Raw genomic sequence first — 21,537 nt, forward strand, 5'->3', positions numbered from 1 at the left:
TGTGGAGGCAATACAATTCTAATTATGTTTCACAGTCAGTCACAACATCGGCAGCCAATAAATAGACCTCACTGATGACTGGTTGCCACGGTAATGGTCTATGTCCTGTGAGCCTGGTACAGTCAAAGTACAGTACTCACCCCGGTGGTGGAAGGGTGGGAGGGGACAGAGGACACGGTGGTCTGCTGGGTGGCTACAGAGGAAGACCTCTGCTGCAGCTCCACGGTCTTGGCGTGTGTGTAGCCTGCAGGAGGCGATAGGAAAGACATTAGTCAAGTCAGCTGTCAAAGTTAGGATGAGGGTTAGGTATGGATACTTCTTCCATAGAGGGCTGGGCACAGGGCACTGACTGTACCAAGTATTGAAGAGGCTTGAATATAAAGGTCTCACATCTACACTGAGTGTTAAAAACATGAGGAACACCTGCTCTTTCCATGACAGACTGACCAGGTGAAAGCTATGATCCCTTATTGATGTCACTTGTTAAATCCAAAGATGAAGGGGAGGAGACAGGTTAAAGAAGGATTTTTAAGCCTTGAGACAACTGAGACATGGATTGTGTGCCATTCAGAGGGTGAATAGGCAAGACAAAATATTTGAGTGCCTTTGAACGGGGTATGGTAGTAGGTGCCAAGCACACCGGTTTGAGTGTGTCAAGAACTGCAACACAGCTGGGTTTTTCACGCTCAACAGTTTTCCGTGTGTATCAAGAATGGTCCACCTCCCAAAGGACATCCAGCCAACTTGACACAACTGTGGGAAGCATTGGAGTCAACATGGGCCAGCATCCCTGTGGAACGCTTTCGACACCTTGTAAAGTCCATGCCCCGACGAATTGAGGCTGTTCTGAGGGCAAAGGTGGAGGAGGGTGCAACTCAATATTAGGAAGGTGCTCCTAATGTTTTGTGTACTCAGTGTATAGGGACATTTTTTTACATCAAGTGGTCCAAAGTGGTTTGGTGGTATGATTGAGAGCAGAGCAGAGCAGCCCCCATGTGTAAGGTGGATCTACTACAGTAGACCTACCCATAGAGGAGGTAGCGAAGCCGTTGCTGTACAGGGACATGTGGTGGGCTGGGTCCTCAGACACCTCAGACTTCTCATCACCAACACCACTCATAGCGCTGGTGGAGCGGGAGTGCTCCTTGCTGCGACGCTGGGCTTGGACTGTCACACAGAGGGCAGAGTTCAGGGTTCAACAAAACCTAATAATATTGGTTGCACTTTATATTGAATGAATAGGCCATTATAAATGATTATACATTATTATGAATAAGATCATAATGCTTATAGTTGTTTATATGACAAATAAAAGCGTTTCCTGTGTATTATGCTGTTCAGGCGTGAGGCTTCTCTCTCTTACCTGACATCATGTGCAGACTCCTGGACTGGATGTTGTCCTCAGCAGGGTCATAGTCAAACACAGAGCCGGGGTTGGTGCGCCACACACGCAGATCTGAGGGTGAACAGACAGGTTTTACCAGCGGCTTAGAACGGCTGTTACAACAGATCATATGGATGTACAATAATTGGTTTGTGTTTGTTTGTGGGTACAGCGTATGTGTGCTTGCGTGCGTACCAGTGACGGTCTCCTGTTCGTGCTCCACCACGCGTCTCTTCTCCATCTCGACCACACGTCTCTGGATACCACGGTAGGTGATGTCGCTGAACTCCTGGGTGTTCTTCTTCACGCGGTCCATCACAGGGTCAGAAGTGGTGGGAGTGAAGCTGCCCTTACTCTTCTCAAAGTCCTGGTGGTATTTCACCTGGTGGACAGAGAGCAGTGGGATGGTTTTACATCAGTAGGGAATGAGTAATCAACTTGGTATGGCATTTGTTATTACATTTTAATAAAGGACTCAGTGGAAAGACAATAGTTAAACTTTAGTGGTATGGTTTTACATTGGTATGAATTATGAAAGTGAGCAATTTTGTCTGGTATGTGTTATTACAAGAAAATGACTCTTTACAAGCCTACAAGAGATATTATAACATCTACAAAAACTATTGACTCACTCCAGAGATGTTGCGCTGGGTCTCCTTGACGCGTCTCATCTCAGGTGTGTCCAACACGAAGGCAGCCTTGCCCTGGACCTGCTTACGGAAGCTGTCAGAGTACAGCACCTGTGGGACGGCAGAGATGACAGCAGAGGAACAACGTGAGCACCAGAGTTAACGTCCTTTATCTGCTGAGCCCGTGTGTGACAGATGGTGGCACAACAACAACAGATAGGGTCACTCTGATACGGGCTTATTATTGGGACCTCAGACGATATTAGCAGGGAGATTCAAACCTTCAGAGTGGGGGTGGATTAAGAGGGTCTGTCCCAATTCATAATGGAGTTAGGAGGGTGTGTTCCAATCCTTAATTGGGGTGTTGGGAGTGGGAGGAAGCCAGGGGAACAGGAGGAGTTGACTAGTTTCAATAACAAGGGAGAGGGTTAGCGATGATATACACATAGATGAGGAGAGCAGAGGACGACTACTGAAGATCCGATTAATATGATTAACTAAAGCCAGAAGAAGAAGAGGAGGGAGTTAGATGAGAGGGTTAACGTCGGTTCTAAAGGGTTCTAAAGGGGCACACAGGTCCTGGAGGACGGCTGGTGTACCGAGCTAATCTGTTCTTGGTTCCGTTTCGCTCTCTCCATCTCTGGAGTGAACACCTGGGGCGTTCCTTTGGCAGAACTGTCCTTATACAACACCTACAGGGCAGAAGCACAGCACCCCCCAGGGGACAGTGAGACACACTGCAACAATACAGACCAACCACACAATCCAATACACACTAAAACATCCCAGCCTCCACAGCATGGCAAGGATGTTAGTTGCCACACTAAAACAGGAGATAAAGTAGCACACGTCTTAAAGGCAGAACGCTGCTGTGGAGAGGAGATCAAACAAATAAAACGTTTTAAAAAATGGTCAAAATGTGAGGAAGTCATTTTGAAGAGGGTGTTTTAGCTGAGGTTAGAATGAAGGGAGAGTCAAAGATGATTTACTGAGGGCGGAAGGTGGATGGATAGATTGAAAGGAACGAGGAAGGAGGATGGAGGGAGAAGGATGGATGTGTTGTATTAGGATCAGTGTTGATTGTTGATGACAGGGGCTGAAGCGATAGAGAAGACAGTTTAAGGAGGTAAGGGAGGATCACGCTCACATCTCGACTAAACAGTGAGAAACACAGAAACACGTGTTGGCATTGGTTTCCTCTAGTACCGAGCTGATGTTCTTCTGCATCTCACGAACCCTCTTCACCTCTGGTAGGTCCGAGATGGCTGTGCCCCGACACAACGAGTCCTTGTACTTTATCTACCCATCAGATCAGCAGTATGGTCCCATACAGAAGAGAGATGATGTCACAACGGACAAACACACACAGAGAGAGCAACAGTAAACCAGAGACATCGGACAGCAGAGAACAGATGACAGGAAGCACTGTAGCTACAAATGACATTGAACTGTTAATAGCACACGGACAAGAACGTCTGCATAAGAATAAAGCTAGATTGAACACACGGGACACAGCAGCAACTTCAGCAAAATTATTACCTCTTCTAAAAAAATAGAGACTATTTAGATAGAAGCATGTAATCACAGGGAGGGGTTCCTCCACCAACATATTGTTTAGACATATTGTAGCTTCATGTTACCAGAGAACTTGACATGTTTCAATATTCTATTTTAAAATCATTGTCTACTTATAGTATGCTTCATTTTTATGTTAGGACATTTTTTAACAGATATAGGTTTTGGGCTAGGGTGAGGTTGAAAAGGGTTGGACAGGGGAATTAAAGTGGGGTTGGAGTTGTACATGGGCTTGCGTAACAGGAGCAGGACAGACAGGAGTATATAAATCAATAAATTAATCAATCAATTGACTGATATACTCCTGTCCTGCTCCTGTTCATCAAGCCCCTGTACAACTATATGGACGGTAGATGGAGGGTAAAGAACCACACTATAAAACATTGTACCATGCTAATGTGTTGCTGGTTGCGTTTAACTCTGTCCATCTCTGGGGTGTCTGAGATAGCTGCTCCTCTTTGTACTGCATCTTTAAACAGTAACACAGAGACAACCAGTCAACAACAGGGTTTATTGCCCACCCAAATAAAAACTAAGGAGATTGTAAACTTATGAGGGCCGCCATAAAATGCATGCAAAGGTTTGGGTTATAGTTAGACTACCGTTTCAAATTCTCACAGCACTTCAGTAAAGAAAACTGAAGAAATAGAATTAAAAGACAAAAACATTTTATGATGAAGATTAATAGAAAAAAAAATGCAGAAGAAAAATCTAAAGGCAATTTGTTTGTCTGGTAGGAAACCAACAAATAGAAAACCAAGAAAACAAACAGGGGATGGATCTATTTAGGGCTTCAGTGTGGAGGACAAAGGAAGTTAAGTTATTTTTGTACCGCTAAGTTATTTTGAAGCACTAGGCTTCATCTTGGCACACAGAAGTCAAAGGTAAGGAGATTAACCACTGATGATTTAGGGGGCGTTATTGGAGGTCAGTTAGGGGGTCATACGACAGAGAGGGTGAGAAGTTTTTTTGGGATTTGTTGGTTGGGAAATTATGGGGGGGCTCCTTTATGGGAGGGACTAGATAGAAACTAGAGTACCACGCTGATGTTCTTCTGCATCTCACGAACACTCTTCACCTCCGGTAGGTCTGAGAAGGCTGTGCCCCGACACAACGAGTCCTTGTACTTTATCTACTATAGGTGTTCCATGAGGAACACAGAGACAGAGACAAAGCAAGACAGATAACAGATATAATGCACACACACACATACTGTACACTACATGCATACAGCAGCAAGGACGATGGCCTCACTGAAAACAGTGAGAATGCAGCTGGCACAAAGCAGGTAGCTAACACAGTCATGACATTTACATTGCATGTCAACAGCAGTTAAGTGCTTTTGCTTTTACAGAATATACTGCAAATTATATAACACTATGAACTGACTAGGGAACCTCTGAGCGAATGAAAGGTAGATATTTGGTTTAGTTTATTACAGATCTTAGATGTAATTCATTATTTGTATTGTTCTGATGAGTCTGGTGGCACAATGAACTCTGAGATTAGTACAAACTCTGCAAAACTGGGTTAAAAATTTGTAAAGAAAAATATTGCACTTATGTAGAGATTAAACCATTATACGTTTTTTGTTGTTGTGTTAATTCTGAGAACTTGGGGGAGGGTCAACATGGAGCCTATGGCATAGCGTAGACTGAGTGAAGATGTGCAGGGTCACACTATAGTGTGCCGCGCTAATGTTTGTCTGATTGCGTTTAACTCTGGGGTGTCTGACAGAGCTGTTCCTCCTCCCAAATCCTCTTTGTACTGAATCTTTAAACAGTAAGAGGAGGGGAAAAGTATTGAGCGACAATTAGTCTTTGTTTCTATCTGTTGAGAGGTTGGTTGAGTGATTTGTGCATAGCAACAGCAGGGAAAAGACAACGAGGCATACAACAGACAAAAACCTGACAGAAAACTTTTCTAGACGGCACATGACATTACAAGTATTAAAGCATTAAACCTGTTGGCTAAAAGTGTTACCATATACCGTATTTTCATAATGACACATAATGACATTGCTCAAACCAGAGGTTTAAAATCCCCCAAAAATATTAACCTAAAGGTTAAAGCTGCTACTTATAGGAAAAATACAGAAACACAAGTTTGGCTAGGATTAATCTCTCACTATCTATCATAATATCTAGATTATCTACATCAAAAGGGCTGCATATCAGGGAATGTTAACTTTCAGTTCAAGAGGGTAAAACTATTTAAAGAAATAAATAAAAAATAAGAAAGGGGTGGAAAAGAAAGAAGTGAAAATATGTTATTAGAAAAGGTGAAACATATATATTTTTAAATACTCATGGAGCAGTAGGTATACCGAACTGAAATTCTTTGAATTCTCTTTAACACAAAGCATTTCAGGTGTGTCCTTTATTGATGACACTTTGCCCTTAACGTTTTTAAGGTGGTCTGTCTGGTACTGAAGCTACAGGGAAAAGAGCACAAGTGCAGTTAAAATGTCTGCCAATAACAAAAAGATCAAGAAAATAGAGAATTTATTTTGAAAAAAAGCAACAACCATGATAAAACAATGGCTCTAGAATAAATATGTGAAACATTACAAAGCTATACCTCGTATACTGCCAAATCAAATCAAATCCAAGTTTACTGGTTGCGTACACAGACTCGCAGATGTTATCGCAGGTGCAGCGAAATGCTAATGTTTCTAGCTGCCGATAGTAAATGCACAAACAGCATGGTCTAAACTGCTAAACCTCCTTTACTATGGCTGATCTAATAAGCCATTCTGTTACTACATACACTGAACACAAATATAAACGCAACACGCAACAATTTCAAAGATTTTCCTGAGTTACAGTTCATATAAGGAAATCAGTCAATTGAAATGAATTCATTAGGCCCTAATCTATGGATTTCACATGACTGGGAATACAGATATGCATCTGTTGGTCACAGATACCTTTAAAAAAATGGGCCTCACAATGGGCCTCAGGATCTCGTCACGGTATCTCTGTGCATTCAAATTGCCATCGATAAAATGCAATTGTGTTCGTTGTCCGAAGCTTATGCCTGCCCATACTGTAACCCCTCCGCCACCATGGGGCACTCTGTTTACAACGTTGACATCAGCAAATCGCTCACCCACACAATGCCATACATGTGGTCTATGGTTGTGAGGCCTGTTGGACGTACTGCCAAATTCTCTAGAACAACATTGGAGGCGGCTTGTGTGACAAAACTGCACATTTTAGAGTGGCCTTTTATTGACCCCCAGCACAAGGTGCACCTGTGTAATGATCATGCTGTTTAATCAGCTTCTTGATATGCCACACCTGTCAGGTGGATGGATTATCTTGGCTAATAAGAAATGCTCACTAACAGGGATGTAAACAGATTTGCGCATAACATTTGAGCGAAATAAGTGTTTTTTGCAAATGGAAAATTTCTGGGATCTTTTATTTCAGCTCATGAAACATGGGACCAACACTTTACATGTTGCGTTTATATTTTTCTTCAGTGTAGACTAAATTATGCAATTAGCTACTGTACTTTCCAACGACAACAAAAAGTATTGAGCCTGGCTTTTCTGAATCAGTTAGGTCAACATTCACAAGGCCGCAGGGCCAGACGGATTACCAGGACGTGTACTCCGAGCATGTGCTGACCAACTGGCAAGTGTCTTCACTGACATTTTCAACATGTCCCTGACTGAGTCTGTAATACCAACATGTTTCAAGCAGACCACCATAGTCCCCGTGCCCAAGGACACTAAGATAACCTGCCTAAATGACTACCGACCCGTAGCACTGACGTCTGTAGCAATTAAGTGCTTTGAAAGGCTGGTCATGGCTCACATCAACACCATTATCCCAGAAACCCTAGACCCACTCCAATTTGCATACCGCCCCAACAGATCCACAGATGATGCAATCTCTATTGCACTCCACACTGCCCTTTCCCACCTGGACAAGAGGAACACCTACGTGAGAATGCTATTCATTGACTACAGCTTAGCATTCAACACCATAGTGCCCTCAAAGCTCATCACTAAGCTAAGGATCCTGGGACTAAACACCTCCCTCTGCAACTGGATCCTGGACTTCCTGACGGGCCGCCCCCAGGTGGTAAGGGTAGGTAACAACACATCTGCCACACTGATCCTCAACACGGGGGCCCCTCAGGGGTGCGTGCTCAGTCCCCTCCTGTACTCCCTGTTCACCCATGACTGCATGGCCAGGCACGACTCCAACACCATCATTAAGTTTGCCGACGACACAACAGTGGTAGGCCTGATCACCGACAACGATGAGACAGCCTACAGGGAGGAGGTCAGAGACCTGGCCGTGTGGTGCCAGGATAACAACCTCTCCCTCAACGTGACCAAGACAAAGGAGATGATTGTGGACTACAGGGAAAAAAAAGAGGACTGAGCACGCCCCCATTCTCATCGACGGGGCTGTAGTGGAACAGGTTGAGAGCTTCAAGTTCCTTGGTGTCCACATCACCAAAGAACTATCATGGTCCAAACACACCAAGACAGTCGTGAAGAGGGCACGACAAAGCCTATTCCCCCTCAGGAGACTGAAAAGATTTGGCATGGGTCCTCAGATCCTCAAAAAATTATACAGCTGCACCATCGAGAGCATCCTGACTGGTTGCATCACCGCCTGGTATGGCAACTGCTTGGCCTCCGACCGCAAGGCACTACAGAGGGTAGTGCGTACGGCCCAGTACATCACTGGGGCCAAGCTTCCTGCCATCCAGGACCTCTATACCAGGCGGTGTCAGAGGAAGGCCCTCAAAATTGTCAAAGACTCCAGCCACCCTAGTCATAGACTGTTCTCTCTGCTACCGCACGGCAAGCGGTACCGGAGTGCCAAGTCTAGGTCCAAAAGACTTCTCAACAGCTTCTACCCCCAAGCCATAAGACTCCTGAACAGCTAATCATGGCTACCCGGACTATTTGCACTGCCCCACCACCCCATCCTTTTACGTTGCTGCTACTCTGTTAATTATTTATGCATAGTCACTTTAACTCTACCCACATGTACATATTACTTCAACTACCTCAACTAGCCGGTGCCCCCGCACATTGACTCTGCACCGGTACCCCCCTGTATATATAGCCTCCCTACTGTTATTTTATTTTACTTCTGCTCTTTTTTTCTCAACACTTTTTTTGTTGTTGTTTTATTTTTACTTTTTTGTTAAAAATAAATGCACTGTTGGTTAAGGGCTGTAAGTAAGCATTTCACTGTAATGTCTGCACCTGTTGTATTCGGCGCATGTGGCCAATAACATTTGATTTGATTTGATTTGAGATAATAAACATAATGTACATATGCTGCTGGTTTCTATTAGTTCAGACAGCACAACACAACAGACGTCCATAAAGAAACAATTAACATATAAATGTATATAAAGTATTGAAGGTAATACTTTAAAGTCAAGACACTGACGACGCACAGAGAGACACTTTGCTGCCACTGACTGGCATGGGGACATGATGAACCTGAGACCTGGAACCTAGGCCTTGGCTCCAAACGGAGGGTTCTAAAACGGAAGGTTCTAAAATGGAATGGAGGGTTTTAAAAGGCTTCTACTTACAGTGCTGAAGTTCTTCTGATTCTCACGGACTCTCATCATCTCAGGGGTGTCCAGGACGGGCACATAGTGAGACATGCACTTCTCAGCCTCCTCCCTGTACTTTTTCTGTTGGACACAGTACACACAGAGAGAGAGCCGACACATAAGAGCTTGGTCATTCAACTCTGATGTCAATTTATTCAAAGCATATTAGTCTATGTCATTCAAATCGATGCAAAATTAATCTATATAGTATATGGAGAGTTTATGTACACTGTTTCTAGACATCCATAGTAGTTTGGAGCATTCCTCTTACCTGGCTGACAATGTTCCTGATATTCTGTGCGTGGAGGATGTCAGGGGTGTCGATAACACTAGTGTAGCTAGCCCTGTCCGCCTCAGCAGTCTGCTTGTACTTTTGCTGAGGAGGGACACAAACTGCAGCTCAGAAACACACTCTTTGTTAAATAACATCTACATGCACTGATGGAGAGTGTCTTTCAGTATACTTGGTACAGTACACAATTACAGCATTGAAAGCAATGAACATAATGATGTGGTTATGATTATAGTGTGCATTCATTACATGTAAAATAGCTATCCAGCAACTCAAGTATAACGAAGACAGTTGGACAATATGAAATATATTCTAGGTTAAGAAACTGCTTCTCTGGTAGTTATCATCTAAAAACATGGCTATAATGTACAATGCTTTTTGAAATTACTGGACTTATTACAAAACAAGGGTTTCTTGGCCCAAGAACCCAGTCCCACTGACCGAGCTGAGGATGTCTGTAGCGTTCCTAGCCCTCATGAAGTCTGGGGTGTCTGTAGCCAAAGCCAACATCCCCTTGCCCTTGATCTCTGTCTCCAATGTCTTCTTGTACTCTCTCTGCAAACAGCCACATTACACACAGTCAAGTCAAACACAATACTATTTATAGTGAGTATTCAAAATAACTACTGGATATTATGTCACATTTGTTTAGGGGCTGCAGAACCAGAAACGTCACAGGTTAAAACATCTTCAGTTAAGGGGATGATTAAGGAGCATCACAAACCAACAGGAAAATATAATGGGATCAAGTTACAAGTGAGGGAGTGTGATGTGAGACAGGAAGGGTCCACTCAGAGCTGAAAGACAGAAGAACGTTTAGTATGAATCTCAGTGATGTAGTGTAAGTTGTTTCAGACACCATATTATCTGGTTAACCTGGGGAACTACTAGCCTGGTGCCAGGTCTGTTTGTGCTGTCTTGCCAACTCCTGTAGTCACTGTCACCATTGGAGTTGGCAAGACAGCACAAACAGATCTGAAACCAGGCTCGGGGAACTACACTACTAGCCCCACAACTACGTTGGAAACACATTAGTGATGTCATTAGCCAGCGCCAAGAAGTAAACCAGCTGCCTGGTTAGTTAGGTGATGAAGCAGGAAGAGGAGGAGGAGAAGAAGCAGAGGAAGAGGGGGATGAGTGAGGGATTGGAGAAGTCTGTTCCATCTGTAGCAGTCCTTCCTGACTCAGGATAGCAGTAGCGTTCCTTGCTCAGGAGTTTCCTCAAAAACGGTTAGCCCTTTACCCTTCACCCCCTCCTCTAGATCCCTCCTGTACTCTCTATGGGGCGGAAGGAAGAACAGAGAGACTACAGAGAGACAGGCAGGGCAACACAGGCAGGGCAACACAGGCAGGGCAACACAGGCAGGGCACACAGACAGGACCCGGTACAGGCTCAGGTGGCAAGCAGTACCGCTCACCCATAGAGCTCAAAGCCACCAAGTCTCGCCTTCAGATTATAACAGAACAGTTCTGGTTTTGGTTGACAAATGTATAGACAAATATTGAGTTTTTTTTACAATAAGTATTATGACCAATTAGACATTGGAAAGATATTGGTGAGTTTGGTAAGCAGCCTGATAAAAAAACAATCCCATTTTATCTGATAGGACAATAGGACAATAAATACCCATAGAATATTTGGTACAAGACAGTTTGTTCATATGGCTCTTTGTCAAACGCACTCATCCCTACATTTCATTAGGGCATTATGCACAACAAACACAGGAAACAGGGTTAATTTAAAAGGCCAAACCAGACAGAAAAACCAGACAGACAAAGCAGACAAATGATGTCAACATAGACGACAGTGCAGACATGACAATAAAACAAATTCTACAACTAAAACAGTCATGCAGCATTACTATGGTACTATAAAAAATGAGAAAAGGTGTATTTATTACGTGTAAAGTAATATAGTGTATTATCTTCAGGTGGTGAACCATGCAAGCTGACCACACGTGGGATTAAAAGGAGGGTTGTGGTGGTTGTGGTGGTCTTAGTACGATTACCAGGAGTGGGTGAAGAGGAGGAGAAGGAGGAGGAGGAACAGGAGGAGGAGGAACAGGAGGAGGAGGAGAAGGAACAAGAGGAGAAGGAGGAGGGCTGTGGTGGTTGTGGTGGTCTTAGTACAATTACCAGGAGGAGGAGGAGGAACAGGAGGAGAAGGAACAAGAGGAGAAGGAGGAGGGGTACAAAAGGTGGTAAATGCCCGTTCGTTACCTCGCTGGCTATTTTGGTGGCATGTCTGACATGTAACATGGCAGGGGTGACCTCCAGGCCTGAGAGGTTCTTTCTCTTTATGGACTCCTCATATTCCTTATGACAGACACAGCTGATAGACAACGTAGAACATGCAAGCTGAGTAAGTCCACAGTCACAATGCAAGCTTCACCTCAATCTTCTTACTGAAAACAAATCAGCTGTGTATTGCTCTACGCATGACCACAGTATACCTCTGATGTGTGTAGTGTTTTTGTACACACAATATAATATTTGAAACCTTTATGTGTTTGTGCATGTATAATAGTGCTCATTTCTGTATGGAGCCAAGTCTTCTTCAGCAGTCAATAGTAAAAAAGAAATCCCTATATTAAATCAACGAGTATGGTAAGTCTTCTGTTTTGTGTCAGTCTGTCTGTGCACTAGCAGGGAGACATGATTACCGGACAGACATCCAGTACCGTACCTTAACCCTGGATCATCAGAGGAACAGTTGGCTTTCTGAACTTACAGTACATCATGTGTCAGTGCCATACAAGTCTATCATAGGCGCTAGTACCAGTGCTTACCTTTCATATCAAATTACACATTGGAAAAGTACATTTCACAGACATTGTAGTTACACTTATTGAGGACAGACAACAGTTTACAGAATCTCCAAATACCACCCCAAAAATACAGTACAGATACAATGTCAAACAACAGTTGAATGTTCCATGTTCTCTTTTGAGCATCAGCGAAACTCTAAACTGCAAAGTAGAATTGTTGTTTGGAACAACAGTTAGATATTGGGTTGAAACTATAGAATCTGTATTTACCGCGCTCTGCATATGCTGGGCCTCCTTAGCCGTCACATAGGTGGGGGTCTCGAAGTCCAGCATGGCCTTTCCTTTAGCCTTCTCATACTTCTCCTTGTACTTCACCTGTCGGACAAACAAGAGTCAGACAAATATATTCACAATATCATAGGCTCTAAATGTATTTATTTAATAAATATGACTAAATAGGCCATGTAATGTTACCATTGAGGCCTAAAAGATACCAACTGGGGTAATTTTAACATCATAAGAGTGTAACAAGGTGTAACATGGTGTCTTCAGAGCACACACTGACAGGGTTTATGACACCGGTCTGTGTCAATATAGTGAATTGCAATATAAACCTCTCAGGTTTAATGATGGCGTGACGAGTGGATTCATCAAAAAAACGACTTACATAATAACACACAGCCCAACCAACGCTTCCAGTAAAACAGTTTTTACAAGTCAACCAAGCCCTGACAAGTCAACAATACAAACACTAATTATGTCTTCAAGTGTTCCACTATTTAATTATTTTACAGGTTGGAGAAGAAGCCTGGGAGAATTCAGAATTCAGAGTCGCAGGTCACATAATGAAATTGAATATTGGTGAGATGATTTTCAAACAGGAAGTTGACATCTCAAACACAGGAAGTTAAAACCGGGTGATGTCAATAGGACTGGTTCCTAGGTCATCCCAGACATCGGCCCACTTACGTGACTCTGTAGTTCTGAAGTCTCCTTGTGATGGAGCTGTTCTGGTGAGTCAGCAATCATGAGGTAGTGACCCTTACTGTCCTCATGTTTCTTCTTGTACTGGTACTAAGAGGGAATCAGCACCCAGTAAACAGCTCAGTACAATGGTGTAGGGAAATAGAGCCACTGTCGTTAGCTCACTCAATGCCACCCATTAAAAAAAATATATATATATTTTTAAACAAGAACGTTTTATAAAAAGTTAAGGAACGTGAATAAAAAGGAATGAAAATAATGAAATTAAAGAAAATTAAAACATTAAAAAGAGAGGGTGAGGCAGAAAGTTATGAGCGTCATAGTGGTTATAGAAGACTAAGTTATGATATACTAAGTTATATTTTTATGAAGAAAAAAGGAAGAAAATCATTCTGCACACGATAACATGCTAGACAGAGACTATGTGTGAAAAAGACTCATCTAGACCATAGATTAATGAAAAAAGACATGGAAAAGAAGGTTACAGCAGGTTCTAGTACTAGTATTGGGAGTACAAGGGGTTACGTTAGGAAGTTTGTAGGTCAAAGGTGAGAAGGGTCAGGGTCACTACCAGATGATGTCCGTGAGGATTATGGGTAAATGAGTACGACGCTAAATTATGACACTATAGATCTGTGTTTTACTATAGTTTAGATAAACAGAGCAGGACAAAACTGGTTGAAATGGCATCATTACAACTACATTCCAACTATTTCTGGTTGTAAACTGGTTGAAATGACATCATTACAACCAGATTTGCCTGCTGGGAGAGAGCTAGAGAAAGCCAGTGATTCCTAATGATATGGAATGACTTGGTTGGAGGGTTGTGGTAGCGAGGCGGTTGGTTTTTGAGAAGGCAGTTGTTATGCAGCGCGGGATGATGGCACTACTGGGATTCAAGACGGTGGTACACGGGCTTATGTGAGATTGTCTTACGTCACTGGACAGCTTGCTGGTGCTCAGGTTGTGCTGCATGGACAGAGACTCTGCCATGTCGGTTACAGGCTTATGGAGCTTCTTCAAGTCACCTTTGTACTTCACCTGTGAGATGAGTTAAAAGACAGAGGAACATCATCATATTATAGAGAGCTATTATATAGATACATCCTTATAATATAGTGTAATTATTATATAGATATATTATTATAGAGTTTTATATACACTGCTCAAAAAAATAAAGGGAACACTTAACCAACACAATGTAACTCCAAGTCAATCACACTTCTGTGAAATCAAACTGTCCACTTAGGAAGCAACACTGATTGACAATAAATTTCACATGCTGTTGTGCAAATGGAATAGACAACAGGTGTAAATTATAGGCAATTAGCAAGACACCCCCAATAAAGGATTGGTTTTGCAGGTGGTGACCACAGACCACTTCTCAGTTCCTATGCTTCCTGGCTGATGTTTTGGTCACTTTTGAATGCTGGCGGTGCTTTCACTCTAGTGGTAGCATGAGACGGAGTCTACAACCCACACAAGTGGCTCAGGTAGTGCAACTCATCCAGGATGGCACATCAATGCGAGCTGTGGCAAGAAGGTTTGCTGTGTCTGTCAGCGTAGTGCCCAGAGCATGGAGGCGCTACCAGGAGACAGGCCAGTACATCAGGAGACATGGAGGAGGGCAACAACCCAGCAGCAGGACCGCTACCTCCGCCTTTGTGCAAGGAGGAGCAGGAGGAGCACTGCCAGAGCCCTGCAAAATTACCTCCAGCAGGCCACAAATGTGCATGTGTCTGCTCAAACGGTCAGAAACAGACTCCATGAGGGTGGTATGAGGGCCCGACGTCCACAGGTGGGGGTTGTGCTTACAGCCCAACACCATGCAGGACGTTTGGCATTTGCCAGAGAACACCAAGATTGGCAAATTCGCCACTGGCGCCCTGTGCTCTTCACAGATGAAAGCAGGTTCACACTGAGCACGTGACAGACATGACAGAGTCTGGAGACGCTGTGGAGAACGTTCTGCTGCCTGCAAAATCCTCCAGCATGACCGGTTTGGCGGTGGGTCAGTCATGGTGTGGGGTGGCATTTCTTTGGGGGGCCGCACAGCCCTCCATGTGCTCGCCAGAGGTAGCCTGACTGCCATTAGGTACCGAGATGAGATCCTCAGACCCCTTGTGAGACCATATGCTGGTGCAGGTTGGCCCTGGGTTCCTCCTAATGAAAGACAATGCTAGACCTCATGTGGCTGGAGTGTGTCAGCAGTTCCTGCAAGAGGAAGGCATTGATGCTATGGACTGGCCCGCCCGTTCCCCAGACCTGAATCCAATTGAGCACATCTGGGACATCATGTCTCGCTCCATCCACCAACGCCACGTTGCACCACAGACTGTCCAGGAGTTGGCGGATGCTTTAGTCCAGGTCTGGGAGGAGATCCCTCAGGAGACCATCCGCCACCTCATCAGGAGCATGCCCAGGCATTGTAGGGAGGTCATACAGGCACGTGGAGGCCACACACACTACTGAGCCTCATTTTGACTTGTTTTAAGGACATTACATCAAAGTTGGATCAGCCTGTAGTGTGATTTTCCACTTTAATTTTGAGGGTGACTCCAAATCCAGACCTCCATGGGTTGATAAATTTGATTTCCATTGATAATTATTGTGTGATTTTGTAAAGAAAAAAGTATTTAATAAGATTATTTCATTCATTCAGATCTAGGATGTGTTATTTTAGTGTTCCCTTTATTTTTTTGAGCAGTGTAGTATATCTCATGAACTGCTTGGTCCCGGTTGCTTTGTATATCTTTGATAAACACCTGTAAGTAAAGACCTCTTAACTCGAATGAGTATTTATCATATTAAAATAGTGGTACTCCTACTTGAGTGGGTGGAACACGTACCTCGCTAGCCAGCGTGTGTGCATCCTTCTGAGTCTTGTAAACAACACTCTCCTTCATGTCATACTTTGGCCTGAGTCCCTTCTCCTTGTCATACTTCGCCTTGTACTGCACCTATAGGGATATCATACGGCAGTGTGTGTGTTAGCCTCAGTTTGATTGTGTCTGTGAGGAAGGTAAGCCAATCAAATCAGACGCAGATAGAGTAGGATTAATGAGGAGGAAAACAGTACACCAGAACACAGTATCCAGTCACATAATATAAAAAGGGCTCATGGTTAGTTCAATGATTTTAGAGGGATCCAAATTCAGAATTTCTAAACCTACGTAACTCCTTACTGTTAGTAGCCCTTGTTATACAGCATAACCAATTGAAGTAAAAAACCATAGGTTGCCTTCTAGGACTAATTTGATATAAGGTATCTGGTGGGTATAACACATGAATAAATAAGTAGTATTTTTTACTTTCAATTAGCAAACTAACCCCAGAAGGCAATTAAGACATAACAGTCAGGAGGAAAACATTTACAAACAGAACATATACTTCATATATATGCTGTTGGAACAGTATATATGGTAGTCAGAAATAGAAAATGAGGGAGAAAGTGATGCTGGGATCCCATTGCAGAGAGAGTCTGAGGTACTCCTAATCAGTAGAGGAACCAGCTGAAGAAAAGTCAGGGAGAGAGAGAGAAACATCAGGGAGAGCGAGAGAAACATCAGGGAGAGAGAGAGAAACATCAGGGAGAGAGAAAAACAACAGGGAGAGAGAGAGAAACATCAGGGAGAGAGAGAAACAACAGGGAGAGAGAGAGAAACATCAGGGAGAGAGAGAGAAACAACAGGGAGAGAGAGAGAAACATCAGGGAGAGAAAGAAGGAGAGAGAAAGAGTCAGAGAGAGAAAGAGGGAGAGAAAGAGAATGAGGGAGAGAGAGAGAGAGAACAGGAGAGAGAGAAAGAGGGAGAGAGAGAAAGAGGGAGAAAGAGAAAGAGGGAGAGAGAAAGAGGGAGAGAGAGAAAGAGTCAGAGAGAGAAAGAGGGAGAGAGAGAAAGAGGGAGAGCGAGAAAGAAGGAGAGAGAGAAAGAGGGAGAGGGAGAAAGAGGGAGAGCGAGAAAGAGGGAGAGAGAGAAAGAGGGAGAGAGAGAAAGAGGGAGAGAGAGAAAGAGAGAGAAAGAGGGAGAGGGAGAAAGAGGGAAAGAGAAAGAGGGAGAGAGAGAAAGAGGGAGAGAGAGAAAGAGGGAGAGAGAGAAAGAGGGAGAGCAAGAAAGAGGGAGAGAGAGAAATAGGGAGAGAGAAAGAGGGAGAGAGAGAAAGAGGGAGAGAGATAAAGAGGGAGAGAGAGAAAGAGGGAGAGCGAGAAATAGGGAGAGAGAAAGAGGGAGAGAGAGAAAGAGTCAGAGAAAGAGGGAGAGAGAAAGAGGGAGAGGGAAAGAGGGAGAGAGAGAAAGAGTCAGAGAAAGAGGGAGAGGGAGAGAGAGAAAGAGTCAGAGAAAGAGGGAGAGGGAGAGAGAGAAAGAGTCAGAGAAAGAGGGAGAGAGAAAGAGGGAGAGAGAGAAAGAGTCAGAGAAAGAGGGAGAGGGAGAAAGAGAAAGAGTCAGAGAAAGAGGGAGAGAGAAAGAGGGAGAGAGAGAACGAGGGAAAGAGAAAGAGGGAGAGAGAGAACGAGGGAGAGAGAAAGAGGGAGAGAGAAAGAGGGAGAGAGAGAAAGAGGGAGAGAAAGAGGGAGAGAGAAAGAGGGAGAGAGAGAAATAGGGAGAGAGAGAAATAGGGAGAGAGAGAAAGAGGGAGAGAGAAAGAGGGGAGAGAGAAAGAGCGAGAGAGAGAAATAGGGAGAGGGAGAAAGAGGGAGAGAGAATGAGGGAGAGAGAGAAAGGGGGAGAGAGAAAGAGGGAGAAAGAGAAAGAGGGAGAGAGAGAGAGTCAGAGAAAGAGGGAGAGAGAGAAAGAGGGAGAGAGAAAGCGTGAGAGAGAGAAATAGGGAGAGAGAGAAATAGGGAGAGAGAGAAAGAGGGAGAGAGAGAAAGAGGGAGAGAGAGAAAAAGTCAGAGAAAGAGTCAGAGAAAGAGGGAGAGAGAGAAAGAGGGAGAGAGAGGAATGAGGAGTGTGTAAATCCATTAGAAATTAGCAAAATAACCAGTCTAATCAAATAGTCAAATCATAATAGTCTAATCATAATATGCTCCAAATGAAAAGGCAGTGACATAACTTCTGGCAAACGAATAAAATGGTTCTCATAAGGGTCAACTCTGTCTCCTACCGTTACAGAATGAGTTGTGAATAAGATACTTTAGATAAGCTTTGACACAGGATTTACACAGTCCTCATAGCACAGAGATAATTCTGTAATTCTGTAATTCCGTAGAATGATGCATCAACAATAACCCCATGGCACGGTATCACTGCAGGGGCCATACCACATGAGACAGAGACATTGACTACATGTCCCGGCTATTCAGACATTTATCCTTTAACACGTTGATTCAACTCGGGGAGAAAAATCTTTAAAAAATAAGAAGTAAAAAATAAATCGAAAATAATATTTTGACTTTTAGGAAAATAGTTATTGCATCACCATGCTTGTCTATGTTTGGCGACAAAAATGAAGGTAGCTACAGATATAAGGGAAACCAAACAAAAAGGACTGGAGGTCAAATTAAAACAAGAACATGGAGGAAAAAGGGAGATAAAATGATCAAATCAGGAATATAGGACAGATATAGGATATGACAGAATTATTACAATAAAAAAAAAAATATCCTCTTGAATTTTAGAAGCAGAGGTGCCCCAACAGACAAGCCCAGAAATCAACCAATCAGTGAGTCATTGAATATAAGTCACAAGACACAGACAGGAAGTTGCAGGAAGTTGCAGCCCATTGGTCCCCGCCCCAGGGTCTCAGGTATTCCTTTCTTACATTACTAGTCAGGGCACTCATTTTCTTAAGGTGGCGGCTCTGAGGAGTATCGATGGAAGCAGCTCCGTGGAGGGAGGGCCTGGCCTCCAACTCCTCCTACAAAGCAGCAGTAAGACGGCAGGGTGAGAACACAAAGACACGACAGGATGGAGGCAGCAGGTAGAGATTAGGGAGGGAGGGAGGGAGGGACCCAGCAGGCAAAACTGCTAGAAATTATGTCGTTTCATCACTGTAACAACACTACAACTCTGCATTTCAACACAGTTTTGCCTGCTGAGAGACAGTACAGTGGAGAGGAATATAACTCTATGGAGAGGAGCTGGAGAGGGCTATACAGGGGTAGTGCAGGTATTAAGGGGAGTATATTAACATGTAACTCTATGGAGAGGAGCTGGAGAGGGCTATACAGGGGTAGTGCAGGTATTAAGGGGAGTATATTAACATGTAACTCTATGGAGAGGAGCTGGAGAGGGCTATACAGGGGTAGTGCAGGTATTAAGGGGAGTATATTAACATGTAACTCTATGGAGAGGAGCTGGAGAGGGCTATACAGGGGTAGTGCAGGTATTAAGGGGAGTATATTAACATGTAACTCTATGGAGAGGAGCTGGAGAGGGCTATACAGGGGTAGTGCAGGTATTAAGGGGAGTATATTAACATGTAACTCTATGGAGAGGAGCTGGAGAGGGCTATACAGGGGTAGTGCAGGTATTAAGGGGAGTATATTAACATGTAACTCTATGGAGAGGAGCTGGAGAGGGCTATACAGGGGTAGTGCAGGTATTAAGGGGAGTATATTAACATGTAACTCTATAGAGAGGAGCTGGAGAGGGCTATACAGGGGTAGTGCAGGTATTAAGGGGAGTATATTAACATGTAACTCTATGGAGAGGAGCTGGAGAGGGCTATACAGGGGTAGTGCAGGTATTAAGGGGAGTATATTAACATGTAACTCTATGGAGAGGAGCTGGAGAGGGCTATACAGGGGTAGTGCAGGTATTAAGGGGAGTATATTAACATGTAACTCTATGGAGAGGAGCTGGAGAGGGCTATACAGGGGTAGTGCAGGTATTAAGGGGAGTATATTAACATGTAACTCTATGGAGAGGAGCTGGAGAGGGCTATACAGGGGTAGTGCAGGTATTAGGGGGAGTATATTAACATGTAACTCTATGGAGAGGAGCTGGAGAGAGCATAATAAAGATAATAACATATGTTTTATTGTCACATACACCGGATAGGTGCAGTGAAATGTGTTGTTTTACAGGGTCAGCTATAGCAGAATGGCGCCCCGGAGCAAATTAGGGTTAAGTGCCTTGCTCAAGGGCACATCGACAGATTTTTCACCTTGTCGGCTAGGGGATTCGAACCAGCAACCATTCGGTTACAGGCCTAACGCTCTAACTGTACAAGGCTAGTACAGCCACCCTAGTCATAGACTGTTCTCTCTGCTACCGCACGGCAAGCGGTACCGGAGCGCCAAGTCTAGGTCCAAAAGGCTTCTTAACAGCTTCTACCCCCAAGCCATAAGACTTCTGAACAGCTAATCATGGCTACCCGGACTATTTGCATTGTCTCCCCCACCCCACCCCCTCTTTTACGCTGCTGCTACTCTCTGTTTATTATCAATGCATAGTCGCTTTAACTCTACCCACATGTACATATTACCTCAATTACCTCGACTAACCTGTGCCCCCGCACACTGACTCTGTACCGGTACCACCTGTACATAGCCTCCGTACTGTTATTTTATTTTACTGCTGCTCTTTAATTATTTTAATTTATTTTTTACTTAACACTTATTTTTCTTAAAACTGCATTGTTGGTTAAGGGCTTGTAAGTAAGCATTTCACTGTAAGGTCTACACCTGCTGTATTCGGCGCATGTGGCAAATAAAAATGGATTTTATTTTATTTTATTTATTAAGGGGAGTATATTAACATGTAACTCTATGGAGAGGAGCTGGAGAGGGCTATAGGGAGTATATTAACATGTAACTATGGAGAATAGGAGACAGAGCTCACAAGGACAGAATAGGACATGGGTAACATGGGTAGTTATGCAGGGTGGCAAAAGAAGGACCCAATGGATGGAAGGTCACTACTACCTATGCTACAGACTAGCTAGGACAGCTGAGCAAATACTATAGCAATACTATAGATCCAGGGGCGCAACTTTGGTTTTGGAAGTGGGGGGGACATCACTTTTTTATGTATTTTTATCCTGTCGGATAAACACTCCAAACAGCCTACCCGACCTCTCGGAGGCGTCCGCATGGTCCTAAAGCACACGTTGCCTAGTTTTGTATCACATTCCAATGATAAAACTGGGGGGGGGGGGGACAAAAATGCAATTTCAGAATGTGGGGGGGACATGTCCCCCGTCCCCCGTCCCCCGTCCCCAGTGAAAGTTGCGCCCCTGTATAGATTTCTAGAAAGCAATCATGATCTTTAGGAAGCTGAACTGAAAGGCATGTCATCTGGGCTGGTGAATTTACATCTTCAGAGACTATTTTCTGACAGCAGAAACTAACTGACAATGAA

General features: G+C 43.8%; 1 protein-coding gene across 1 annotated transcript in view; it reads right to left on the reverse strand.

Annotated features, from left to right (window-relative positions):
• Window positions 1–21,537, reverse strand: part of LOC311128997 (nebulin-like) — a gene marked incomplete at its 5' end in the record, with an annotated part of 94,995 nt that overhangs the window by 1,231 nt on the left and 72,227 nt on the right. The window contains 13 exons of the mRNA XM_084161230.1: window positions 141–244; window positions 1,027–1,167; window positions 1,364–1,456; window positions 1,580–1,766; window positions 2,017–2,124; window positions 2,613–2,705; window positions 9,166–9,270; window positions 9,461–9,565; window positions 9,923–10,036; window positions 12,520–12,624; window positions 13,219–13,323; window positions 14,170–14,274; window positions 16,083–16,193. Coding sequence (XP_084017356.1) covers window positions 141–244; window positions 1,027–1,167; window positions 1,364–1,456; window positions 1,580–1,766; window positions 2,017–2,124; window positions 2,613–2,705; window positions 9,166–9,270; window positions 9,461–9,565; window positions 9,923–10,036; window positions 12,520–12,624; window positions 13,219–13,323; window positions 14,170–14,274; window positions 16,083–16,193 — 1,476 coding nt within the window. The remainder of the gene's footprint in view (window positions 1–140; window positions 245–1,026; window positions 1,168–1,363; window positions 1,457–1,579; window positions 1,767–2,016; window positions 2,125–2,612; window positions 2,706–9,165; window positions 9,271–9,460; window positions 9,566–9,922; window positions 10,037–12,519; window positions 12,625–13,218; window positions 13,324–14,169; window positions 14,275–16,082; window positions 16,194–21,537) is intronic.

The sequence above is a fragment of the Coregonus lavaretus genome (assembly GCF_964263955.1).
Source record: "Coregonus lavaretus genome assembly, chromosome: 5".
NCBI lineage: Eukaryota > Metazoa > Chordata > Actinopteri > Salmoniformes > Salmonidae > Coregonus > Coregonus lavaretus.